General features: G+C 43.8%; 1 protein-coding gene and 1 pseudogene across 1 annotated transcript; one reads left to right on the forward strand and one right to left on the reverse strand.

Annotated features, from left to right (window-relative positions):
- Nucleotides 1–550: 550 nt before the first annotated feature.
- On the forward strand, nucleotides 551–27,595 carry endou2 (endonuclease, polyU-specific 2). The gene is made up of 6 exons (XM_077224745.1): nucleotides 551–659; nucleotides 1,298–1,403; nucleotides 15,930–16,051; nucleotides 19,906–20,018; nucleotides 21,074–21,227; nucleotides 27,214–27,595. The coding sequence occupies exons 1-6, from the start codon at nucleotides 558–560 to the stop codon at nucleotides 27,463–27,465; spliced, it is 849 nt and encodes a 282-aa protein (XP_077080860.1). The 5' UTR covers nucleotides 551–557; the 3' UTR covers nucleotides 27,466–27,595.
- On the reverse strand, nucleotides 8,561–9,354 carry LOC143733175 (uncharacterized; annotated as a pseudogene).
- Nucleotides 27,596–27,855: the final 260 nt, after the last annotated feature.

Raw genomic sequence — 27,855 nt, forward strand, 5'->3', positions numbered from 1 at the left:
AGGGACATTCAAAAGCTGCTCTAATCCCTTTGGCTAGAGTTGCTGACACTGGCTAACCCTTTAGAATAGGCCCTCTGTCATAGTGTGGGAAGCTTGCTGCATCTTACCCAACCAGTCCATGTGCGGGAACACCATTGCACCAAGCTGTTGTGGCATACCTGACCTCACTGTTTTTTAGAAGACGATCCAAATCTATCACTAACCCACATCGGTGAGAGGAACCAGGTCAGTGGATACATATATTTTTTTAATATATTGTATTGTTTTCAGGTGTCAGTTCAGAACATAGTGTTTAGAAATGTATTAGTCTTTTACATACCATAATCATAATTACACTCTGAAAAAACATAGGAACTACAATAAATGTTTCATTAAATACATTTTTTCCTCCTGAGTCACTTAAACAATTGGTCACTTACCAATTTGTCAATGTTATTTTTATATCAAAATCTGCTTTTTTAAAATAAATTTTAAATCATGAATTTAAAGCAATGATTTACACATTAAGTATATTTCAACACCTATAGTGAATCCTTAGATATTCAAAAAGAAAAGAAATGATTGAAGGGGATCGAGAACTTTCAGCTATGATTCAGGAGCTCTGGGACAATGACATCAATCGACTGAGACCTGGGATAGATTATCGCATATCTCTACAGGTATTTCTGAAATCTTTTCTGTGTGAAGTTTACAAGTTCTCCAGAAATAGAAATTATAATAATAATTTAAATAATAAATCTGAATAATATTTGATGTCTGCTTTCTGTTGCATCCTTTACAATTTACACTAAAAGTGACTTGCATTTTCTATTTTATGTTTTTTGACACAAGGTCATAAGGTCAGAGAGCTCCTATTTAACACATACAAACTGAGATGAGCATTGTTCTTAAGTGCTGTGTTTAGAAAACCATTCACAGTGACACTTTTGGACATGGCTGCAAAACATTAACTTGGATGCTTACTAGGATTGTTAATGATATATAGTGATTCTATTATTTAATCACAACTAATTGATTGCATTAATAATTAATGTTTTTATATTGTAGTTGTACTTAATGATCATGTTAACATTTTCTAATTAAGGTGAATATTCTGGTTAAGGTTCTATTCTGAAATGTACACACTAACCAGCAATTGAAACATTCCTGTCTTCAGATATTATAATAATATGGAGGATAATAATAATTTAAGTTTACCCAGTAATTAATTCCCTTTTTAAAGTTATGCCACCCATACATGAAAAAAAAAAGGTGAAAATGCTTTAGGAAGTTCCTCAAACTTTGCTTTGTCTCACAGGGCAAAGCGGGTGATCTGGCAGGTATTGACGATTGCAATGATGGAGCAGGGTTGCCTTTGTTCACTTTTGTTGATGAAAACATTTTCAAAAAGGAGACTTTCTTAGGTAGGAAATCAGCTAATATGTATGTTTTGTTCATTTTAAAGTGTGATAAAAATGTTTTATGTAATGGCCTCGGGGGGTGGCGCAAAAAAGTGTTTCTACAGTGAATGTGCATACTAAGGATGCTAAGATCAAAGACCATGTATATCTATATACATCACATGATTAAAGAATCTAGACCTACCTAAAAAGTGCTTAACACGATAGAACTCACTGTCATATGATTAGCTTCATTAAAATAGATAATTAAATATCAATCACCAGGTCAGTATAAGCAATCTTTCACATGTCTAATCTGTTTTGTTCTCTTTGACCCAGTTTTCCTATATTCTGATTAGTTCATTTGGTTCCACCTGCGTTCTGTTAATTACCTCATCAGCTTCTTTGTTTAATTCCTGCTGATAAGGGGGCTTTCACACTGGCAGTTTAGTTCGGAACGGGGCACGGTTCGCATGAAAAATCGCAAATGTGAACGCTGTCATGGGACCCGGTGCACACTGGGGTACCAAACCCGAGACTACCAGGAGGAGGTGGTCTGAGGGGGCTTTTACACTGGGCTCGTTTGCTGCGGTCCGAGTCCGGGCGCGATTGTTCCCGGCACCCCCCGCAGCGTTGGTCTGGTTTCACACTCAACTTGATTCTTTCGAACTCTAGTGCGTTTGCGTGCATCTTAAGTCATTGCAAACGTGCACGGCGAAGGATAGAAAACACGACGCAGGTCATTATTGTGTTTTTTATGAATTTGGTGGTATTATGCATAGCTGAGTAAACAACGCAGGTTAACTGTGTGTGTGTGTGTGTGTGTGTGTGTGTGTGTGTGTGTGTGTGTGTGTGTGTGTGTGTGTGTGTGTGTGTGTGTGTGTGTGTGTGTGTGTGTGTGTGTGTGTGTGTGTGTGTGTGTGTCGCATAAGCTGTCTTTCCGCTGCTTGCAAATGAACTCTTTTGAAGAGACAGTGGATTTCCATTATTTTGTTGCCCTGATTGCATGCACTATGTGCGAATGCACTCCAGACTCACTCTTGCTCGTATCCAAGGTAAATCTTCATCCCTTACATGTGTTTTATTTAACTAAATACATCATAATCGGCTAAAACGCATAAGCAGGATACTTTACTTCCTGAACAAGTGCGCACCCGAGTCCGTGTTGCTTTCACATACACGCTGTCATGAGTCTGGTATCCTTCTCTGTCTCCCTCTTCTGGTTACACACACACATGACTTCGCGCACCTTCAGTCACCCTCAGCTGTTTCTAGTTACACTCTCATCACGCCTATTCTCTCACACCTGTTCTCTCTCTCCTCTAATTGTTTGTGCTACTTCATGCTCTCCCTTTCCCTGTTTCTTTGCCAGATTATTTCGTACTCTACACATGCAAGAAGCATCTTTCGACCTGCTGTATCTGTCCTGTCCGAGTCCTGTCTTGTCTGAGTTCAATCCGTCATCTAGCCTGGCTCAGGTCAATCTCTATTTGCTCTATTCTAACCTTTGCTCTACACTCTGTCCAGCCCGCCTGCTGCTGACGAACGCCAGGGCGTTCATCTCTACAACCACAAGAACGCTCACTCTCTAAGGGATCAGTGAACAGAGCCCGCCAGATCCTGTTCCCAGTCGGATTGCCGCTATCCACTTGAAAGAGAGACTTTCTCATTTTATGTTATTGGAGCGTCAGCATTTACGGCTGCTTTTCTGTTATTTTTCTCTAGACATATTTCGTTGGACTGTTTACTCTCTCATAATTAAAGACACTGTTATTTGCATTTCGCTTTTGGGTCTTACCTTTCAACATAACAGAATAATCTGGCCTGACATGGACCCAGCGAACACGAGCCCGATTCACACAGCTGTTGAACTGCAAGGTGCTTTGCTCGGCAAGCATGATGAGGAGATTACCGCTGCACGACACTGATCTGTCTCTACAGGTCCAGAAGCTCAGGAAGGATCCACCTGTTCCTCCAAGACCGTCGGAAGTCCCAGAGCCCAGAATAAACAACCCCCCGTGCTATGCTGGTGAGCCCACTCAGTGTCGCTCGTGTGAGGTTGTTTTTTCCCTTCAGCCGATTACTTATTCCAGGGAGCGAGCCCGGGTGGCCTACGTCATCTCTCTCTTGACCGGGTGGCTGGGAGGCTGAGGTAGGCTGAGGTAGACTTTACCACATGTTTGGATTTATTCAAGGAAGAGATGATACGTGTGTTTGACCGCTCTGCTCATGGAGAGGAGGCGTCTCGCATTCTTTCATCTCTTCGCCAGGGAAGACAGACTGTTGTGGACTACTCCATTGAGTTCCGTACCCTGTCAACCACCTGGGGATGGAATGAGCCGGCTCTTGTCACACGTTTCTTAGAGGGGCTGAGTGCAAACGTCAAGGATGAGGTAATCGCCCGCGAGCTACCCACCCGTCTTAACTCTCTCATCGAGTTAGCCATTCGTATAGAGAAGCGGTTTGACCTCCGCCGTCGCACCAGAGGATTGTATTCCTTCTCTCAACCAGCTGTTTCAGCCATCCCCGCTCCTCTTTCCTCCAACCCTGAGCCAGAGCCTATGCAACTTGGTGCTCTTCGCATTTCTGCAAGAGAGAGGGAATGCCGCGTCATCAATCGACTTTGCACTCCCCTTTTTGCCCTTGATGGTAGTTCCCTTCCTGAAGTTCATCTGCGGTCCATCCCCTTATCTCTCACTGTGTCAGGCAACCAGCACGAGTCTCTTTCTTTTTTAGTTTTTCACTCCCCCTATTCCCCAGTAGTACTAGGACACCCGTGGCTAGTAAAACACAACCCTCACATAGATTGGTCTAATAATAATATCCTCTCATGGAAGCTGTCCTGTCATGTCGAATGTTTATTGTCTGCTAATCCCCCTGTTTCCCCCGTCTCTGTGTTTCAGGAGGAGCCGGGTGATTTGACTGGGGTCCCGGAGAAATATCATGATTTGCGGGCGGTCTTCAGTCATTCCAGGGCCACTTTTCTCCCTCCTCACCGTCCCTATGATTGCAGTATTGATCTTCTTCCTAATACCACGCCACCCCGCGGAAGGCTTTTTTCCTTGTCTGCCGCCGAGCGTGACGTGTTAGAGAAATATCTCTCTGAGTCGCTCCGCGCCTGTACTATAGTTGCTTCCGCCTCTCCAGCTTGCGCAGGATTTTTCTTTGTTAAAAAGAAGGATGGTTCTTTGCGCCCCTGTATTGACTATTGGGGTCTCAATGACATTACCGTTAAGAATCGCTATCCCTTGCCACTAATGTCATCTGCCTTTGAGTTGTTACAGGGGGCAAAGGTCTTCACTAAATTGGATTTGCGCAACGCGTACCACCTTATTCGCATTAAAGAGGGAGACGAGTGGAAGACTGCGTTTAATACTCTGTTAGGTCACTTTGAATATCGGGTTCTTCAGTTCGGGCTGGTAAACGCTCCCGCTGTTTTCCAAGCTTTAATTAATAACGTCCTAAGGGATATGCTTAATGTCTTCGTCTTTGTGTACCTTGACGACATTTTGATCTTCTCTTCTCTCTCCAGGTTCACGTACAACACGTACGCCCAGTCCTTCAGTGCCTTTTAGAGAATCGTCTTTTTGTTAAGGCAGAGAAATGTAACTTTCACGCACGTTCTGTCACCTTTCTCGGTTCCGTTATTTCGGCAGAGGGCATTGGTATGGACCCCACTAAGGTTCAGGCGGTCACCGATTGGCTAGTTCCTGACACTCGTGTTGCGCTTCAGCGCTTTCTTGGCTTTGCAAATTTCTATCGCCGTTCCATACGTAACTTTAGTCAAGTAGCTGCTCAAGTTGTTTTCTGGTCGTTTTGATTTCACGATTTCTTTCCGTCCAGGCTCTAAAAACATAAAGCCCGACTCTCTTTCTCGCCTCTTCGATTCCACAGACGTACCCTCGACTCCCGAGGTGATTGTTTCGCCAGTTCGAGTTATTGGTGCGCCTATCTGGGGAATCGAGAGACTAGTTAAGCGCACTCTGTCCCGCTCCATCGCTCCACGTAACGTCCCTAGAAATCTTCTTTTTGTACCTGTTACTGCGCGTATGGCGGTACTTCAGTGGGCTCACTCCTCTAAATTGACTGTCCACCCCGGCTGTTAGGGGCACACTCTCTACCGTTCGTCAACGATTTTGGTGGCCCACCCTCGAACGAGATGCACGACGCTTTATTGCCTCGTGCACCGTTTGTGCACAGACTAAGTCTAGTAATTCCCCAGTGGCTGGTCTTCTTAGACCTATTCCGTCTCGTCCATGGTCTCATGTCGCTCTTGATTTTATTACGGGTCTCCCTTCGTCGGCCGGTAACACCGTCATCCTGACCGTCGTGGATCGATTTTCTAAAGCTGCACACTTTATTCCTCTCGCGAAACTCCCCTCCGCCAAAGAAACGGCCCAAGTTATGGTCACTCACGTTTTCAAGATTCACTCGTTTCGGATAGGGGATCTCAATTCACATCACGGTTCTGGAGGGAGTTTTGTCGTTTAATCGGTGCGTCCGTCAGCCTCTCGTCTGGTTTTAACCCCCAGACTAACGGTCAGGCTGAGCGCACCAACCAGATCGTCGGTTGTCTCCTACGTAGTTTGGCCTTTCGCAACCCCTCAACTTGGGCTGAGCAGCTGCCCTGGGCCGAATATGCCCTTAATTATCTGCCTACGTCCGCTACCGGCCTTTCCCCGTTCCACTGCTGCTTAGGGTATCAGCCTCCTCTGTTCTCCTCTCAGGAAGCTGATTCTAATTTACCATCAGTAGAGGCTTTCATCCAGCGTTGTAAGCCCACCTGGAGAAGGGTTAGGTCGGCTCTCTGTCGTTCAAGGGCAGGTACTCAAAGAACCGCAAACAAACGTCGTGTCAGGAGCCCTAAATATACTTGTGGCCAGAGAGTGTGGCTTTCCACCCTCAATTTGCCTCTCCAGGCCACTTCCTGCAAGCTGGCTCCTCGTTTCATCGGACCTTATCAAATTTCTAAGGTCATCAGTCCTGTCGCTGTCAGATTGAGACTCCCTCCTAATCTTCGTTGTGTTCACCCTGTTTTTCATGTTTCTTGCATCAAACCAGTCGTGCGCGCCCCTCCTCGCACCCCCCTCCTCTCCTGCTTGTGCTGAGGGAGCCCCTATTTAAACCGTTCGCAAGCTCCTTGATATGCGTCGTCAGGGTCGTGGAAACCAATTCCTAGTGGACTGGGAGGGGAATGGTCCTGAGGAGAGAAGCTGGATCCCTTCCCGGGACATCCTGGACCGCTCGCTCATTGATGATTTTCTCCGTACCCGCCAGGCCACTCCCTTGGGAGCGCCAGGGGGCGCTCGTTGAGGGGGGGTACTGTCATGAGTCTGGTATCCTTCTCTGTCTCCCTCTTCTGGTTACACACACACATGACTTTGCGCACCTTCACTCACCCTCAGCTGTTTCTAGTTACACTCTCATCACGCCTATTCTCTCACACCTGTTCTCTCTCTCCTCTAATTGTCCTCTAATCTAATCTCCTCTTCATGCTCTTCCTTTCCCTGTTTCTTTGCCAGATTATTTCGTACTCTACACATGCAAGAAGCATCTTCCGACCTGCTGTATCTGTCCTGTCCGAATCCTGTCTTGTCTGAGTTCAATCCGTCATCTAGCCTGGCTCAGGTCAACGCCAGGGCGTTCATCTCTCCAACCACAAGAACGCTCACTCTCTAAGGGATCAGTGAACAGAGCCCGCCAGATCCTGTTCCCAGTCGGATTGCCGCAGTCCACTTGAAAGAGAGACTTTCTCATTTTATGTTATTGGAGCGTCACCATTTATGGCTGCTTTTCTGTTATTTTTCTCTAGACATATTTTCGTTGGACTGTGTACTCTCTCATAATTAGAGACACTGTTATTTGCATTTCGCTTTTCGGTCTTACCTTTCAACATAACACACACGAACCGCAGCACGGTTCGGGAGCAACCGAACTCAGACCACCTCCTCCAGGCAGTCTCGGGTTCAGGACCCAGTGCGCACCCGGGTCCACATGACAGATTCACATTAGCGATTTTTCATGCGAACCGTGCCCCGTTCCGAACTAAACTGCCAGTGTGAAACCCCCCTGAGTTCGGTTGCTCCCAAACCGTGCCGCGGTTCGCGTGAATGTGAAAGAAACACGGACTCGGGTGTGTACTTGTTCAGGAAGTAAAGTAACCTGCGCATGCGTTTTAGCTTATTGTGATGTATTCAGTTAAATAAAACATTTGTAAGGGATGATAGTGTTGATGATTTACCTTGGATACGAGCGAGAGTGAGCCTGCAGTGTATTCGTGCATTGCGCGTGGAATCAGGGCAACAAATTTGGAAATCCACTGTCTCCTCAAAAGAGTCCGTTTGCAAGCAGCAGAAATCCACCTTATGTGACACACGCACAGTAAACCTGTATTGTTCACTCAACTCCGCATAATACGCTTATTTCATGCAGCCGTTATTTTGAAATCGAAAGCGAGGCTCCGGTGGGAAGAACACCGGAAGTAAAGATAAACAACAATGCCTTGGACTACCAACCTGAAGCTGCTGCCGCGATTTACACTATTAGATGTTAATGTCCAATATAGGATGTGTATATAGTTCGTTCCTGCTTCTTTTTTTACTTTCTGAATTATATATACAGTATATATATATATATAAAAAAATATCTTATTTATAAATTTCACTGTATAAAGTATGAAAGACATGTAAACTCAGCAAAAAACGAAGCCTCTGTCTTCCAACTGTTTTTACTTTCAGTAAACTTAATGTATGAACACTGAAAGAGTCAACACCATAAGACATCAACTAAAAGTGTTTCACAGACATGTGACAAACAGAAATAGAATAATGTGTCCCTGGATGAAGGGAGGCTCGAAATCAAAAGTACCAGTCAGTATCTGGTGTGGCCACCAGCAGCTTGAGGTACTGCAGTGCATCTCCTCCTCATGAACTGGACCAGATTTGTCAGTTCTTGCTGTGAGATGTTACCACACACTTCCACCAAGGCACTTGCAAATTCCTGGACATTTCTGGGGGGAATGGCCCTAGCCCTCACCCTGCGATCCAACAGGTCCCAGACGTGCTCAATGGGATTGAGATCCGGGCTCTTTGCTGGCCATGGCAGAACACTAACATTGCTGTCATGCAGAAACTCACGCACAGAACGAGCAGTATGGCTGGTGGCATTGTCCTGCTGGAGGATCATGTCCGGATGAACATGCATAAAGGGTACCACATGAGGGAGGAGGATGTCTTCCCTGTACCGCAAGGCATTGAGATTACCTGCAATGACAACAAGCTCAGTCCGATGGTGATGTGATATACCGCCCCAGACCATGACGGACCCCCCACCTCCAAATCGATCCCGCTCCAGGGTACAGGCATTGGTGTAACGCTCATTCCTTCGACGATAAACACGAATCCGTCCATCACCCTTGGTGAGACAAAACCGTGACTCATCAGTGAAGAGAACTTTTTGCCACTCCTGTCTGGTCCAGCGAAAGATGGGTTTGTGCCCATAGGTGGCATTGTTGCTGGTGATGTCTGGTAAGGGCCTGCCTTACAACAGGCCTAAAACCCCTCAGTCCAGCCTCTCTCAGCCTATTGCGGACTGTGTGTTCCTGGTGTGACTCGGGCAGTTGTTGTGGCCATCCTGAACCTGTCACGCAGGTGTGATATTCGGATGTACCGATCCTGTGCAGGTGTTGTTACAAGTGGTCTTCCACAGCGAGGATGATCAGCTGTCCTTCCTGTCTCCCTGTAGCGCTGTCTTAGGCGTCTCACAGTGCGGACATGGCAATTTATTGCCCTGGCCACATCAGCAGTCCTCATGCCTCCCTGCAGCATGCCTAATGCACGTTCACGCAGATGAGCAAGGACCCTGGGCATCTTTCTTTGGGTGTTTTTCACAGTCGGTAGACAAGTCTCTTTAGTGTCCTGCGTTTTTAGAACTGTGACCTTAAATGCCTACTCTCTGTAAGCTGTTAAGGTCTTAACGACCATTCCAGAGGTGCATGTTAATTAATTGATTATGGTTAATTGAACATGCACGGAAAACATTGTTTAAACCCTTTACAATGAAGATCTGTAAAGTTATTTGGATTTTTACAACATTATTGTTGAAATACACAGTCCTGAAAAAGGGACGTTTCTTTTTTTTTATATACAGTTTTAGAATAACTCATTTCTACATTAAACACAACAATACACCATCGCATTCGTGATCTCCTGTGATTAAAGGCGACACTTCCGGTTTTCTTCCCACCGGAGCCTCGCTTTCGATTTCAAAATAACGGCTGTGTGAAATAAGCGTATAGCAACGAATTAATAAAAAACACAACATTGACCAGCGTTCTGTTTTCTATCATGCGCCGTGCATGTTTGAGATGACGTAATATGCACGCAAACGCACCAGGGTTCGATAGAATCAAGTTGAGTGTGAAACCAGACCAACACTGCGGGGGGCGCCGGGAACAAACGCGCTCGGGCTCGGACTGCAGCAAACGAGCCAAGTGTAAAAGCCCCCTAAGTCCACAGTTCTCCCTCAGTGTTTGTCGGCTCTTGTTTATGTTAGCGTGTGTATTATTCCTGTTTTCAAGATAATTATTATTAAAGTCATTTTTCCTAACGTTTATCTTTGTGAGTGTGGTTACACGTACCGTGACATACTGTAATGGTGTAAGGTGTCACTGTCTGTCGTTTAACATTTCTATCATGTTGACCTGTATTAAATGTTTAGCTATTTACATCTTCCCTCATTCTCTTTCAACGTTAAACTGATGCTTCACTCTGGAATTCACGCTCTGCTTCTGTGAACAGTAAGTTTCACCTTCTTTGATTTGATTGGTCATCTCACTCATTTTGACATTAACAAGAGCGCTGTTAGACTGCTGAGGCAGACCAGACTAAAAATTAACTTTTAGAATTTGCCCGTTGCTAATGCTATGGTGGTTATGGCCCTGCTTGAGTAACATTGATTTTTACTCAACTGCAAGATATAAATTCACATGTATCTTTCTGTTCAGGGAGTGTCTCTTGTTTGTGAGCTCCTGGCCGTGAATAAACTTGTATTCTTGTAAAGAGCAGTGGAAGTCTTGTCTGGTATATGTTGCGCAGCTGAAGAATAGAAGTACTAAAGATTCTACGCTCTGATGTCCACAGTAGGGACAGTGATGGTGTTGGAAGACTATAGACACTCTGTAATACCTAGAGTTAGTATTAATGATCCTGTGTTGGACCAGCGTGCACCTGAGAAGGGCAGTGATATAGTTTATAGATCAGTGGTCCTGAAGGGCCACTGCCCCACAGAGTTTAGCTCAAACCCTGATAAAACTCCCCTACCTGTGATTTCCTAGTGATCCTGAAGACCTTGATTAGCTTGCTCAGGTGTGTTTGATCAGGGTTGAAGCTAAACCCTTCAGGGCATTGGCCCTGGGCCAGGGATCCAGGGCAGGATTTGAGGAACCCCAGGTATAGATCCTAAAGACCTGGTGCTCATGTGTGTTTTGAGATAGTGACAGTGGCTTCTTGAAGGGGATGTCGTCACAATACTTTAAAGGTTCATCTCAAAATGAAAATTTCCTAATAATTTACTCACACCAATGCCATCCAAGATATCCATGTCTTTCGTTCCTCAGTGGAAGAGAAAATAAGTTTTTTTGAGGAAAACATTTCTGGATTTTTCTTTGAATAATGGACTTATTCGAAGTCCATTATTATCGAATAATGGACAACGACAACCGCTGTTTTGAAGTCCAAATCGATGCAGTTTCAAAGGTCTTTGAGGTGTTTGAAAATGCTGTGCACGGTCGCAGCTGAGGAGGAGGGTCTTGTCTAGCGAAACGATAAGTCATTTTAGAAAAAAATTATATATATATATATATACATTTTAACTACAATTGTGCGGATTGAGCTGATCTGCAACGCGCCGGGAACTACTTCATCACGTTGAAAGGTCATGTCCATGTCGCCGGCGCCGGCGGAAGTACTGTTTACAAAGCCCTACTGTTTACAAAGCGACCAATACAATTTGAACTGTCCTCCTTCGCACGGTCGAGTGGGGCTGTACTTCCGCTGGCGCCGGCAACATGGACATGACCTTTCAACGTGATGACGTAGTTCCCGGCGCTTTGCAGATCAGCTCAATCCCTCAATTGTAGTTAAAAAGCATATATATATATATATTTTTTTTTTTTAATTGACCTATCGTTTCGCTAGATAAGACTCTCTTCATCAGCTGCGATTTTGCACAGCATTTTCAAGCACTTCAAAGACCTTTGAAACTGCATTGATTTAAACTTCAAAACAGTGGTTGTCATTGAAGTCCATTATTCGAAGAAAAATCCAGAAATGTTTTCCTCAAACTTATTTTCTCTTCCACTGAGGAAAGAAAGACATGGATATCTTGGATGGCATTGGGGTGAGTAAATTATTAGGACATTTTCATTTTGAGGTGAACTAATCCTTTAAGAGGGGAATTACCATGAAGTATTGGATTATGTTGTATTATTCGGGACAGGTACTTCCCCGAGGTACAGTAGTATTGTATTATATTATATTGACAACCTGAGGTTGTCCGAAATGTCCGTGGTGGAGAAGTAAGGTTAGTTTCGTATTAAGTATGATGAATTTGTATTGAGAATTTCAACGTCAAAAGATACACTGTATAAGACTTTACCTTTAAACTTTTGAGGGAAAAAAACCTGTACAAATAAATTCTGGGTTTAAAATCGTGTTCATCCACACATATGCCACAATTCTAGGTGACAAAACAAACTCATCCTATTCATTTTTAAATGAGATCGTTAGACAGTGACGTCTGGTGTATTATGTGTGTATGATGTGTGTGTGTGTGTGTGTGTGTGTGTGTGTGTCTAGGGTGTCCTTGAGAAAATTGAGAAGTTTAACTTTGTGCAATTGATGAGTCATTCAACCAATATGAAAGAAGATGGTAGAAGCTGAGCTTTTCGGCTCAATCAAGCTAATCAAGGTCTTCAGGATTAAAAAGCTGCATACGAAATTGTCCTTTTGACGGACATGGTCGTTAAAAATTCCGTCATAATCTATTATTAACTGTCATTTTAATTTTCACATTTTGGAAAGCCATTTAACAGGCTCTGTTTTTGTTCGGCCAATACTCAAATATTCAGGAAGAACAGTGTGGTTTTCGTCCTTGTCGTGGAACATTGGACCAGCTCTATACCCTCTCCAGGGTACTGGAGGGTTCAAGGGAGTTTGCCCATCCAATCTACATGTGCTTTGTGGATTTGGAGAAGGCATTCGACTGTGTCCCTCACGGCGCCCTGTGGAGGCTGCTCTGGGAGTATGGGTTCCAGGGCCCTCTGTTAAGGGCTGTCCGGTCCCTGTATGACTGGAGCAGGAGCCTGGTTCGCATTGCCGGCAGTAAGTCAGACTTGTTCCCGGGTGCATGTTGGACTCCGGCAGGGCTGCCCTTTGTCACCGGTTCTGTTCATTAATTTTATGGACAGAATTTCTAGGTGCAGCCAGGGTGTCCGGTTGGGGGACCACACGATTTCGTCGCTGCTTTTTGCGGATCATGTTGTCGTGTTGGCCTCATCAGACCAGGACCTTCACGAAAATTTTTGTTTAATGCGACCTCTGATTGTAGGTAAAAAACAGTATGTGACAAAATAAGTATGTCCGAATTCTCAGTACTCATAAATAAGTTGGCAAAAAGTACCCGGAAGAAGTAATACTTCCAGGGAGATTTTTGAAGTGTGCATACAATGGACACTTTACTATTCCATGAGGCCATGGGAGAAGATTTATGAATGACAGTGAAGTGACGCTGGTAGGTCACATGATGATGACCGGTCGTGAAGTAATTACATATTAAAAATAAGTATCTACTCGGGAGAGTATGCGATTTCAGAAGCAGCCAAAGACAGATAGGTGAGTTTGATCATAGTTGGAGCTAAACTCTGCAGGAAAGTGGATCTTGAGGCCCAGTTCTAATTCAGATATTGGTTAATGGGTTAACTAATTAATGAACAGGATGCTTACAGAAGTGGGGATAAAATCTTGTATAACCAGGCCAGAAACAGATTGACAAAGGAGATCAGAGTTGCTAAAAGGAACTACTCTGATAAACTGAAAAAACAGTTTTCATCCAACGACCCATCATCAGTCTGGAATGGCCTGAGGAACATCACCAACTACAAGTCACCATCCCCTCGATCTGTGGACAATCAACACCTGGCTGACGATTTAAATTCATTTTACTGCCGGTTTGAAAAGCCCTCATTCACACCACACACCCGGTCTGATCTGCACTTCACACATTCAGCATCACCTCCTATACTCCAATTATCACTCCCCCCTCCTGCCATCCAACCTGAGCTTAAGGTCTGTGTGGAGGACGTGAGCCGAGTCTTCAAAAAACAGAAGACTAGGAAAGCCTCAGGCCCAGACGGCATCTCATCTGCTTGTTTAAAAGCCTGCGCTGACCAACTGACCCCGGTCTTCACGCAGATCTTCAACAGATCATTGGAGCAGTGTGAAGTTCCCTGCTGCTTCAAACGCTCCACTATCATTCCTGTCCCCAAAAAACCCAAAATCACTGGACTTAATGACTACAGACCTGTCGCTCTCACGTCTGTGGTCATGAAGTCGTTTGAAAGACTGGTGCTGGCCCACCTGAAGGACATCACTGGACCCCTGCTGGATCCCTTTCAGTTTGCTTACAGAGCAAACAGGTCTGTGGATGATGCGGTCAACATGGGACTGCATTATATCCTGCAACATCTCGACAGACCAGGGACTTATGCAAGGATCCTCTTTGTGGACTTCAGTTCGGCCTTCAATACCACCATGCCTGATCTTCTCACAGCCAAACTGACCAAGCTCTCCATACCATCCTCGATCTGTCAGTGGATCTCCAGCTTCCTGACGGACCGGCAGCAGCGAGTGAGACTGGGGAAACACACATCCAAGACACTCACAATCAGCACCGGAGCCCCCCAAGGGTGCGTTCTCTCCCCACTGCTCTTCTCCCTGTACACTAATGACTGCACTTCTAAAGACCCCACTGTCAAGCTCCTGAAATTTGCAGACGACACCACTGTCATCGGTCTCATTCAAAACGGTGACGAGTCTGCTTACAGACTGGAGGTTGAACAGCTGGCTGCCTGGTGCAGTTATAACAACCTTGAGCTGAACACGCTCAAAACAGTGGAGATGATCGTGGACTTCAGGCGGAACAGGCCAGCACTCCCCCCACTCACCATCATGAACAGCACTGTGGAAGCAGTGGAGTTATTCAGGTTCCTGGGCACTATCATCTCTCAGGACCTGAAGTGGGACAATCACATTGACTCCACTGTGAAAAAGGCCCAGCAGAGACTGTACTTCCTTCGCCAGCTGAGGAAGTTCAACCTGCCACAGGATCTGCTGATTCAGTTCTACTCAGCCGTCATTGAGTCTGTCTTGTGCGCTTCCATCACTGTCTGGTTTGGTTCAGCTACCAAATCAGACATCAGGAGACTACAACGGACAGTCCGGACTGCGGAGAGGATCATTGGTGCCCCCCTGCCAAACCTCCAGGACCTGTACTCTTCCAGAGTGAGGAAGAGAGCAGGTAAAATCATCACAGACTCCACTCACCCTGGACACCACCTGCTTGAACTGTTACCGTCAAGACGTAGACTCAGATCACTGGCCACAAGAACATCTCGGCAGAGGAACAGTTTCTTCCCACAGGCCATTTCCCTCCTGAACAGTTAACACTCCTCCCAAGGCATATGCCTGTAAGTGCAATACTCCCACTGTTTGGTGCAATATCCTACAACTCAGGTGATACTTATATGTAGATTTATTTATTTATAATATTCAAAACACTGTCAATAGGTTCATAATCTGTAAATCTGAAAATGTCTATTCTGACTAAACCCAACTGTGATAGTTTTATTCTCATATATTTATATTTTTATTCTTATAATTTGTAGTATTATGTTTCATGTTTCATGTTGTATTTGTATTTGTATAGTCCACTGGAAGCCTCAATACCAAAACAAATTCCTTGTGTGTGCAAGCACACTTGGCAATAAAGCTCTTTCTGATTCTGATTCTGATTCTAAGATTTCCCTCTAGCAGCGAACCATTGAAATTGTGAAATGTTTCAGAATGTATAGCAATTACAGGCAAACATGGGTAGGCCTGTATCTTAAACCATCAAATGTATCCACACAGAAGAACTGATGTAAAACATAAATGAAAATAAAAACCTCCCTCCGTACAGGACTTAAGCCGGATGTAAATAGTGAGCCCAGAATTCTATAGTGTACCTTCAAGAATCAGTAACAAAAGAAATGTAAGAAGACTATCATCATGTTTGATGGTTATTTTTTTCTGTAAAAAGTGAAACAAACGACGCACAAAAAGAGCAAATTATTGAATTAAAAAAATATACTGTATATGCAGTGATAAATGGAATAATGACATTCTACTTGTCATGACATGATTGGAAATAATATTGATCAAAACAAGTATGGGTACTAATTAAGAGATCAAGCTGAAATGTTTTGTCTTCATAATGATATTTGTGTCATTTTAGCTTTCATCTCACTTCTGGACAACTATGAAAGTGCTACTGGTGAACCAGAGATTGTCACACCAGAGGAAGAACTGGAAAATCACAAGTTCCTGGATTCAATCATAAAGACTCCCACTATGAAGGTAATAAATGGGTTACGGAAGTTATTCATAACTTGTGAGAAGAAATAATTCAGCTGTATTCTGTTTTTCAAAATACAGAGGTGGAAAGTAACGAATTACATTTACTCGCGTTACGTAATTGAGTAGTTTTTTTGTGTACTTCTACTTTTTAAAGTAGTTTTTAAAATCTGTACTTTTACTTTTACTTAAGTACGTTTTCTTTGAAGTATTGTACTTCGCTACATTTGAAATCATATCCGTTACTGAGTAAAAAATAATAATACAAGGGGGGGGGAATCACACACTCTGGAAACTACTGAATTGATTGAAGGGCGGGAGAACAAACGCGCAAAAAAGGTGACGCCCAGCTGAAGCTGAAAGCTAAGCGCCAAGCGAATTATGGCCAGTATGAAAAGTAGAAAAAAAGCGTGGTTGTCCTCGAGGATAGATATCCAATTTGCAAAAAATGTGGACGCAAAGTGGCTGCAAAAAGAGGATATAGGACACCATCCCTCCTGCAGATAAAGGTATGTCCCGATTTACGTGATGCAAAGGGAATCCCGGAATCCAGTCATGAAAATGGAATTCACTTAATGCAGATGTCACATAAAACATGTAAAATAATGGATGGATGAATACATGGAAAGTAGAACTGTGCAATAAATCCAATCGCGACATGGTCTGTGAATATTTAAGCTAAGCACAAAAATACTGCAAGTAAATATATAACCCTATTGTTCTGCTAAGCTGCGTTTGTCTACTACATACTCAAGTACTCGTGACGTTCATGGTGTTTTCAGCGTCTCACAAACAATTTGAGGATATGAATACATGAACATTTCCAGAGCTGCTCTGAGAGAACGCCTAATGAGCATTTTCATAATTTTATTTGAGAAAATCCATTGTCAAATACACTTTTAACAGGTCTTCACAACCCGTCAAAATAAAAGTTCGGTTTTACTAGGAGAAATTATGACAGAAATATATTACTATTGTAGGCATACAGTAGAACGTAGCCTACTCCTCAAAATAATAATAATAACAACAATAATAATAATACATTTTATTTGAACATTATTTAAAGGAATATTTTTTTGTCCATGGTTTAATTTAGTAAATCTGTTTTTGCAGCGCTTCCCCAAAAAATAAAAGGACACAAGTTTAAATTTACATTTGATTACCACCGTTTTTGAAAATATATTTGGACTAAATCATAAAAAGTAGGGGTGTAACGATACACAAAACTGACGGTTCGGTTTTCCCACGGTTTTGACGTCTCGGTTCGGTTCGGTTTAGAAAGCTAAAAAAAAATTTAAAAAGTGGTTTAATGAAAAAATGGTGTCTTTGTCTTTAAATTAATTCAATTACAATTAAACGTTTTGGAAGGATTAAAAATCTGCTAATGCTGTATAGGGAGCCGCACATTACTATAACATTAAAGGTTAACAACAGAGCCTAAATTTAGATGCTATTTATTTTTTAGAAATAATAATCAACACCCAACACATTTTATGAAAACATGTAAACTGAACATAAGGCAGTTTTTGCATTAACTTTACTCAAATTTGTTATTGAAATATAATAATTTACACAGTTGCTGTCATTTTCATTAAAGATATTTTAAACGTACTTTAAATAATCAAAATATAATTAACAGGTTAAGTAAAATATAATATATAGGATAATATTGTGCATTTATTTAGTGCAAGAGTTAATTTCTCTAGGAACCAACAAGTTGTGGACACTTAATCACTAGCCTGCTGAGGTAAATATAATGCTAGTGACAAGCTATGCAGTTTTATTGACGTCTTTGCGCTGCTGAAACACTGATTGAGCGATTACAGGAGTTATGATGCCTTTCAGTAAGTATACTGTATTTTTCAACATACCTTCAGGTGTCCATTCATGTTTATTCTGTAACTGAGGAAGAGATGATCGCGTTTACTCGCGTTTACTCCGCACTGCCGCTGCTGTTACAATCCGTGGTGACAGATAGTTTTAAACTGTGGGTACAGATTGTCAATTTACATCCAAGTGGACTGTTTGGTAAACTGTGCCTAGTTTTGTAAAACTGTGCACACGGTAGTTTATTTTTCTTCTGTAATGAAGCTTGGCTGTCCATCTAGTGAAAAATGTTGGTACTGCGGCCAAATAAAATCTTACTGAAAGCTCATTTTTTGAGATATCAACCTAAAATTTGGAACACAACTTCTTCAGATTTTTGGCCTACATTTTCTGGCAGTTTTAGAGTAAAATATATTTTGTAATACATATATTTTATATAAAATCTAAATAATTATATTTTTACATTGTTCATTTTCATAAACTCAAACTTGTATAACTTTTTTTCTGTTTCACTTTCATAACTTCATAATACTTCACTTCAACATTAATCTGGCAAATGTCTTCTTTAAAACAAGACCAACCATAGGTCTATATTCCAAAGCATTTAAGTTTGAATAGTGATTTTCATGTCTATGCGAAAAAAGGGGGAGTGACAGTTAAAGGGTTAAACGATATTAAACTATTATATCTATATCTAAAATATAATTTATATATAAAAACTCTCCTACAGTCCAGTCACCATCGGTCGTGACTCGCACGTATTTTCATTTAAACGTCACTCACTGACGTTTTCCTAACCAGAAAAAAAAAACGATTGCCCTGCTCTGCCTCTGATTGGCTAGTACTCATTGCCATCTGGGTCAGAGCCAATTAGAAGCAGGATGTGGGTGGGAAAAAAACTCTGTGTATAGGGAAAGGGGAGAGACAGAGGGAACAGGCAAGACAAACTCCTACGTTTAAATAACATATAGAAAATATCTGCTTGACAACGAGCTGAGAACAAGCTCAAATAAGCAACTACACTTTAGAAACAAGCCCAAAAAAAAACGCGACCCGCGACTACCAATATTTGTAAGCGACTTTACAGAAAAACAAGCCCAAAGTCGCTTATAATAAGCGGACTTGGCAACACTGATTCCAGGTCCAATCAATGAGCCGGGCTGGGCGGGGCCGGGGTAGCTTGCAGGGCGGGGCGTGTTCGGTACGCCATGAGAGTATCGCCATTCGAATCATGGGTTCTGTATCGCGGTTCTTCGGTTTGGTTCGAATATCGTTACACCCCTAATAAAAAGAAACATTAATTTTCTGAATAAAATACATTTCATAGGACAATATTATTCTTAAACATTTTAATAAATTATTAATGTTAAAAATAAGTTGTTAATCTAATTCATTATTAATTATCAAATTTAATTGATTAGACATGTTTTATTGAAATTTTAATAAACAAACAAATTATTTCAAGTTTGTTATAATAAAAGCATTTGTTCAACCAAAATAAAATCCTGTTTTCATCAATTTAACTGTCATTTTAACTGATGATAATAATAATAATACCCATAATTTAATAATACAGTTTATTTATTTAACAATTGATTAATACTGTAAACCGTGATATTTTCTGAGACGTTACCATACTGTGAAAATCTTATACCATTACAACCCTACACAGGAGGGTCCCCCACCCCACCCCCGCTGTTAAAAAAGTAACTCAGTAAGTTTTACTCTGAGTCAATTTTAAATGAGCTACTTTTTACTTTTACTTGAGTAGATTTTTAGACCGGTACTTTTACTTGTACTTAAGTAAAATTTCATTGAAGTAGTAGTACTTTTACTTGAGTTGAATATTTTATTACTCTTTCCACCTCTGTCAAAATAACAGTTTGAGATGTTTGTTTTATTTTTCTTGTGAAGTACCATGCACAGAGGTAAAACAAACAAAAAAGAAATTAGTTTATTATAACTTATAATTTCCGTAAAATAGTGTACTGAATATTATTTTGTAACAATTGTGTATTTGCTAACATTAGATTGCCCACAAATATCTAGTGGAGAAGCATCTCTCTCCAGAGAACACCACAGACTTCAAGAAGCAGCTATATCACATTTGGTTTGAGCTGTATGCCAGGAGAGGATCCAGTAAGTAAGTATAGAGGATTCAAAACAGTTTGCAGGAGATTATCTGGGGCCAGATTCACAAAAAATCTTTGTCTTAAAGGGATACTCCACCCAAAAATATAAATTATCTCATCATTTAAGAACTATTTACTTACTAATGCTATGCCAGATGTATATGACGTTCTTTCTTGAGTAGAACACAAATTAAGATTTTTAGAAAAATGATCCTTCTCTTTGGGTCCCTATAATGGGTGCCCAAAAGCCAAAAGTTGATGCTTCAAAAACCATGCAAAAAGAGCACGACAATAACCTATATGACCTCAGTGGGTGATAGGTGTGTATGAGAGAAAAATAGTGATACCATACAGTGATACCATCACTTCTGGCCAGCTGTCATACTTGAGAGCATTGTGAAGCGCTACGTGGTATGTGACATAAGCACACTGTGAAGCTCGTGCAAGAAATAGTGCAGAAGCACAGAGGACCGTCATTTATCGCTTCACAATGTGCTTGCATCAGCCTTCACAACATGCTGATATTTATGTCAACCTTGAACACTTGAATGCACGTATAACAGCTGACTGGAAGTGATGGTTTAAGGTGAAAAATGTTAAATATATAATTTTTGGGGGGGAGTATCCCTTTAAGAACAAGTTCTTTTTTTTTTTCTCACACCATTATTTTTAATCACAGTGTCATAACTCAATCTTCAGGTGAAACGAAAGACTTCCCTCTAGTGACATATTCTGAACTTCTCCAATCATTTAGTTTCCATAAACCCTGCAAAAATGGCTTTCAATTGACTGCAAGCTTGCATTCAGATCTGTCTCCATCCAGTCAACAACAAATGGATAGAACTTTTTTCTTCTTCAATAATCCGTTTCACTTGGATGTATGTCATAGTGCGGAGGAAAATATAATTTGATATTTCTGATAGATCAAAACTTTAAGACCACTTTTATTCTTAAGAATGTGTGATGAATTTGGTCCCTGTTCACACAGACAGGTAACTTGATATTCATTTGTGTAACAAAGTCATATTTAAAAGTTAGGTTTTGATTGTTTCTCTCTCCACACAAGACCGGACTCTTCTGGTTTTGAACATGTCTTTGTAGGAGAGACAAGAGGAGGCCATACCGTCATTGGTTTCCATAACTGGATTCAGTTGTACTTACAGGAGAAACTAGGATACATTGACTACAAAGGATATAGTGTAAATGCCAAATCACCACAGGTATGTTTGTAATATCACTGGAATGTACAAATGCCACTTACAGTAGATTCATTTAGTTTGTTCTCAGTAATAACAGATACATTATAAAATTGATTAAATGTTTGCATGTTTTAATAAATTAATAAAAAATAGTTCTGTTGTAATAACTTAGTTTTAAAGGAATACCCAAAATAAAAATAAATCTGCCATTATTTACTCACCTCCATGTTGTTCCAAAATCATATGCTTTTCTTTCTTTTGCGTGACAAAAAAGATACAATAAAGTCCATACAGTAATAATCAATGGCTCCCTTTCAGTCGTTCACGTTCGACGTAGTCGACGTGTCGACTGATTGGGATCACGCTTGGGTGTGTTTGCGTCTTTTTCAAGATGTCATTCCACCCGTGCGTTTCTGGATGCGGTCGTTACCTCTCCCCCTCTGACGGTCACAATTGTCGCATCACGTGTTTGGGCTTACAGCACGCTGAAGCAGCTTTTGTGGATGGTCAATGTTCCCATTGCGGGAATATGACTGTCTCAGTGTTGAGATCAAGACTCGCCTTCGTCCGCTAAGGTGTAGTCCCTATTACCATGCCCCACCCCTGGGTGCCGTGTGGGATGAGTGATCGGAGGATAGTGATGAAATACCCGCCCGGTAACCATTCCCTGTGGGCTCCTCACTCCTCCATCACACTGCAGCTGATGGAGTCCCCCGTGCTTGTCCCTCTGTAATGGACCGGCCAGCCGTTTCATTCTGGGCCCTTCCAGAGGACAGGATGCCAATTGCAGCATCGGAGGGGGAGCTGGCCTCTAGAGATGATAACTTGACTACGTTATCTCCCTCTGGGAGTGTAACGTTACCCGAGCAAGATTCAGAAATGTCAGCTATGCTGAAAAGGGCCTTGAGGTTGTTGGGCTCCAATGGAATCCTCCACCATGTCCCGCTCAGTCTCGGTTGGATGATTGGTTTCTCGGGGCGGACCGTGCTGGTTCTCAGCCCGACGGGAAGAAAGGCTTCTTTCCTGAAATGCATGGAGAGCTTACTAGGTCGTGTATAGCACCTTTTACTGCCAGAAACTGCCTAGAGAGCTCCTCCCCCCTCACTACCCTCGACGGGGGAGCGGTGAAGGATTACGAGGCTATCTCTCTGGTGGAGAGGTCTGTCGCGGCACACCTGTGTCCGGCAGCTGCTGCCTCTTGGACGGGGGATCCTCGTCTCCCCTCTCAGGCCTGTGTGCTCTCGTCCATTATTACGGGCAGAGCTTACAAAGCTTGTGGGCAAGCCGCTTCCTCTTTGCATGCCATAGTGTTGCTACAGGTCTATCAGGCCAAGGCACTCATGGACGTGCACGAGGGTAGTCTAGACCGTGCGCTCTTGAGTGAGCTCCGCACCGCAAACGACTTGGACCTCGGGGGCACAAGCTTTGCGGCTTGCGTGATCGGTCTAACGATGTCCACCCTGGTGGTCCAGGAACGCCATCGTTGGCTCAGCCTGGTTGATATGGTGGATGCGTACAAGGTTTGGTTCCTGGACTCTCCAATTTCCCAGGTTGGGCTGTTCGGTGACGCGGTGGAGAACTGTGCCCAACAGTTCTCTGGTGCCCAAGCGCAGACGGAGGCCATCCGGTATATCCTCTCCCGGTGGCCCGCTGCTGCCTCCACCCCGCCGCCGGTGGCAGTTCCTCTGCCTGCTCGTCGCTGAGGGCGTCCCCGTGCCGCTGGGCCTCCGCAGCAGCCTCCACCCAGGCCTCAGCATGCAGCCAGCCGCAAGCAAACCATCCAGCCTGTCTCAGGCGCTGCCAAACCAGGTGGCAAGTGTAAGACCAAGCGTCCCTGAGACAGGCCACCCAGGGATGGGGGAACGAACTCTTCAGATGGTTACCGTTCCGCCACTGGCTCCCCGGAGTCCAGCGGTACCCGAATTGTCAAAAGAGCAAATTCCTCCGTTCCTGGGTCACAAGAGGGTCAGGCTGGCGGTGTGCGACCCTGTTATGCCTTGCTCCCCTCAGCCCGCTTTTGTGTCACCAGCCAGCAGCCAGGTGCGGTGAGGAGGACCTGATTACGCCTTCTCCCGTACCCCCTGGCGACCCATGGAGATAGGTAAGTGTTGCACCGCACACTCAGACCTCACTCAGGGCCGCCCCCGGGCCTTCCGAGCCAGGTCCCTGTCCTCCACCTTGCTGCCCCACCCCGGGTATGTCTGTGATGCCTCTGGTCCCCCTGGCTCGGTTTATGGAAGCCTGGAGAGTGCTTCCCAACCGATCCAGCTGGCTCCTCCGTACCATCAGACTCGGCTACATGATTCAGTCCACCCAAGTTCAGCAGTCCCACTGGCGAAGGATGCGATAGAGCCAGTTCCTCTAGCCGATTTGAAGACCGGCTTCTTCATCCCGGCCTGCTGCCAAACCCTCAGCCCGTGGTCAGACCATTCATTTTTCCGGGCCAAAGTGCCCCTAGAACAAGTGTCCAGATATGCTGTTGTCAACACAGATCCCTCCTGGGGAGCCACGTAAAACGGGCATGCAGTAGCAGGGATCTGGATGGGGCCCCAACTCCATTGGCACATCAACTGCCTAGAGTTGTTTGCAGTACACCTTGCTTTGAGGTGCCTCAATATGCCGCTGCTCAGCAAGCATGTACTGGTCCGTATGGACAACAGTAAAACCGTTGCATACATCAACCATTAGGGTGGTCTACGCTCCCGTCGCATGTTGCAACTCGCCCGCCACCTCCTTCTATGCATCTGAGGTCACTATGTGCCATTTATATTCCTGGCCTGCTCAATCGTGCCACCAACAAGCTCTTACGACAGTCTGTGGCCCAGGAAGAGTGGCGACTCCCCAGGCTGTACAGCTGATCTGGGACCACTTCGGGGCAACACAAATAGATCTGTTTGCCTCTCCAGACTCGTCCCATTGCCAGTTGTTTTACTCACTGACCGAGGGGACCCTTGGCACGGATGAGCTGACACACTAATTGCCCCTTTATTGGCCCAACTGGACCTGGTTCCCCAGACTCATGCTCCTCTCGACAGCCCCTCCCTGGCCCATTCCTCTGTGGACCTTCTCTTTCAGGGATGGGGCACCGTATGGCACCCACGTCCAGACCTCTGGAAATTCCATGTCTGGTCCCTGGACGGGACGCGGAGGTTCTAGTTGATCTACCACAGTCAGTCGTAGACACCATCACTTCTGCGAGACCACCCTCTACGAGGCATGCTTACGCCCTGAAGTGGAACCTGTTCGTTGAGTGGTGTTCTTCTCACCTAGAAGACCCCCGAAGGTGTTCGATTGGTTCTGTGCTTTCTTTCCTGCAAGATGTGTTGGAGTGAGGGCTGTCTCCCTCCACCCTCGAAGTGTATGTTGCCTCTATTGCCGCACATCACGATGCAGTGGATGGGAGATCCGTGGAAAAGCACAACCTGATCGCAAGGTTCCTGAGGGGAGCGAGGAGATTTATCTCTTGGGATGTATCTCTGGTGCTAACCGCATCGCAGAGACCTCCCTTTGAGCCACTGCAGGCAGCTGAGTTAAAAGTCCTGTCTTTAAGAACAGTTATCCTGCAGTTTTATTTTGCTTTGGCCTCAATCAAGAAGGTAGTGGACCTGCATGCATTTTCGTTCAATGAATTGTGCCTGGAATTTGGGCCGGCTAACTCTCACGTTATCCTGAGACCCCGGCCTGGGTATGTGCACAAGGTTCCTACCACTCCCTTTTGGGACCAAGTGGTGAACCTGCAAGCACTGCCCCTGGAGGAGGCAGACCCAGCCCTGGCTTTTTGCCCTGTCCCGTCTGCTCCTTGCGGTTATATGTGGACAGAACGCGATTCCTGAGGACCTCAGACCAGCTCTTTGTCTGATACGGAGGCCAGCAGAAGAGAAAGGCTGTCTCCAAGCAGAGGTTGGCCCACTGGATAGTGGATGTCATCATCTTGGCGTATGAGTCCCAAGATGCACCTTGTCCCCTGGGACTGCGAGCTCACTCCACTCGGAGTCTAGCCGCTTCCTGGGTGTTGGCGCAGGGTGCCTCGCTGATAGATGTTTGTAGAGTGGCAGGCTGGGCGACACCTAACACGTTTGCTAGATTCTATAGCCTATGTGTCGAGCCGGTTGCTTCCCGTGTGCTCTCTTCACATAGAAGTCAGTTAACACCGTAAGCCCTGCTCGAAGTGTCGGCTTGCTGCGCCATTCCCCTCCTATGGATTGGATATGTGCGCCATTCTTGCTCCAGTTGAGTTCTCCTTTAGCCAAACCCTGTTGAGTTCTTCCACACCCCTTCGGCATTGGACGTGGCGGTGCGTCCTATGCTAGGCCTACCACTTGTGTGCACTGGTGGAACTTGTACTATGCTGGGTCCATATGTCGTGATCCTATTGGCAATCCTATATGTGTATTCTTCCACGGTACGGCTCCTTACGGCGAGCACGTGTCTTTCCCTTTGCAGAGCTTGCTCTGCCGTCACTGGTTGGTTGAGTGTTATAGGCTGGAACCACCCCAGTGACATTCCATGTGTTCCACTGCCCGGTAATCCACCCAGTCCATATGTGTATCTCCACATGTTACCTCCCTGTGGGCTGGATGTGGTTTCCATAGCATCCCTCCTTCCATCGAAAGGGCATGCTTTCCCAGTGTTATCCAAGTCTAACTAAGTGGGTCTTCCGGAACAGCAGTGACTTTCCTGGCCTAAGCCCTGTCCCATCTCCGCCTCAATAATGCGGGGGGATCAGGAGGCTTTTGTCTAGGCACTGGAAGGTCGCAGCACTAGTGGTGTTTTACTTGGGATCCCAAACAGTCGACACTTGGACTACATCGAACGTGAGCGATTGAAAGGGAACGTCTCGGTTACGTATGTAACCTTCGTTTCCTGGAACGGAGACGTAGTCCCATCTCCACTCTTGCTGGACCACCGCTGACTCCGGGCTCCGCTCGGCTCCTCAGCGAAAAACAACTGGTGCATGCGCCGTGGGCGGCGGAGTGTGAGATGCAGATCTCGCACGCCAATGTGCATTGGCTCGTTTTAACAGATCTTGAAGATGACAGGCTCCCTAAGCGTGATCCCAACATACGTAACCGAAATGTTTACAAAAGTTCTCGAGACTGGTTCTCGAGATCCACATTCCTGCTGAGTTTTTCTCCAGCACTAATCAACCATAAACTGTAAAAAAAAAAAAAAAGATGTTTAAGTCATTTCAACTTAATATTAAACTGACTAAAAAAATGTGTTGAATCTTGTATAACATTTTTTTTTTTTTAGTTGTTAAACTTATTTTGAGCAATGTAAAAAAAAAAAATGTCAAAGCAATGTAAAAACATATGTAATCAAGGTCTTCAGGAGGCTGGGGGTTTTCAATTTATGAGTAAAGCCTGTTGTAAACATTATGATATTTTGACATTTTGTTCTACAACCTACACTGCACACACTCACACCCCCAACTGACTTATCTAGTTATTTATTAAAAACTTACATTTTCAAAAATAAACATAACCGCTTCAAAATTCGTGTTTCCGGTATGGGTGTGTAATTGACGTTGTAGAACAAAACGTCAAAGTATTGTCAAATTATGTTTACAACAGGCTTTATTTTAAATTGAATCCATTATAAAACCCCATAGGAAAATCCTGAGGGAACCAGGGGTGGGGCTTTGATGTCATACCCGCACCACTCTATTGAAATGCAACCGGCATTATTATAGTTGAATCTTCTGCTTGACAGGCAAAAATATATTGGTTACTTAAAAGTGGCTGGGTTGTAGAATGAGGAATACTTAGTCTCGTAGAACTTAGTGTTCTTAAGTACTTGGATTAACATCAATTACAGCACTTTTAATTAAAATGATTAAACAAGTTCAAACCACTAACTAGCTGAAATCTGTTGAGGAAAATCTTTTGCAGAAAACTTGTAATCAACCAATTAATAAATGATATTCTCTATCTGTCTGTCCAGTCACATTCATCTCTTTTAAATGCATAATCATCATTTCTTTTTATTCTAATTTCCATATTCCCAGCCGGATGAGAACAAACACATGTTGGCTCTCCAGTTCAGTTGGAAGAATGGAATTAAACCCAAAGGAAGCATCTTTGTTGGTGTGAGCCCAGAGTTTGAATTTGCCCTGTATACACTGTGTTTTCTCACGTCACCAAACGAGCGAGTGAAAGTCTCCTTTAACATATATGAGGTGGAGATAGTCTGTCACCACTACAACCAGAAGCACATAGGCACTACCTACCCTGTCCTTGTGAAATACTTGAATGTATAACCATACAAAGTCATTCATAGTAAATTAATTAATTGTGGCAGGGAATAAGTATTGATTTTATGTTTTAATCTCAAAAACAATAAAACCTTTATGCCATAGCCTTGTTTGTAGTGTCTAACATTTTCAGGGCAACATAAATTAATCTTGGCTACATGAATTCTGAAGGGCTTTTTATAATGTGTTTAACCCACTGTTCTAAATCATTGTTAGAACCCTCAGCAGTGTGGTGCCAAACATGTAAGTAAACAAAGCGTTGTTAGAATGTTATGGCTTAATGCTTAGCAAAAGGATCCAATAACAAATTGAACAGCACTTGCCTCTTATTACGTGCTTTGTACATTCATGGAAACTCTGCTTTGTAACACTTTGTAAAACAGCCAAGGACGATTT

The sequence above is a fragment of the Siphateles boraxobius genome, unplaced genomic scaffold, assembly GCF_051911475.1.
Source record: "Siphateles boraxobius isolate OS27281-9 unplaced genomic scaffold, OSU_SipBor_1 92, whole genome shotgun sequence".
Classification (NCBI taxonomy): Eukaryota; Metazoa; Chordata; class Actinopteri; order Cypriniformes; family Leuciscidae; genus Siphateles; species Siphateles boraxobius.

Bases quoted from the DNA above. Each gene is read 5' to 3' on its own strand.
- endou2 (XM_077224745.1), top strand. From the start codon at position 558: ATGATTGAAGGGGATCGAGAACTTTCAGCTATGATTCAGGAGCTCTGG. The intron at 660-1,297 runs GTATTTCTGAAA...TTTGTCTCACAG, and splicing joins ATTATCGCATATCTCTACAG to GGCAAAGCGGGTGATCTGGC. The intron at 16,052-19,905 runs GTAATAAATGGG...TGCTAACATTAG, and splicing joins TAAAGACTCCCACTATGAAG to ATTGCCCACAAATATCTAGT.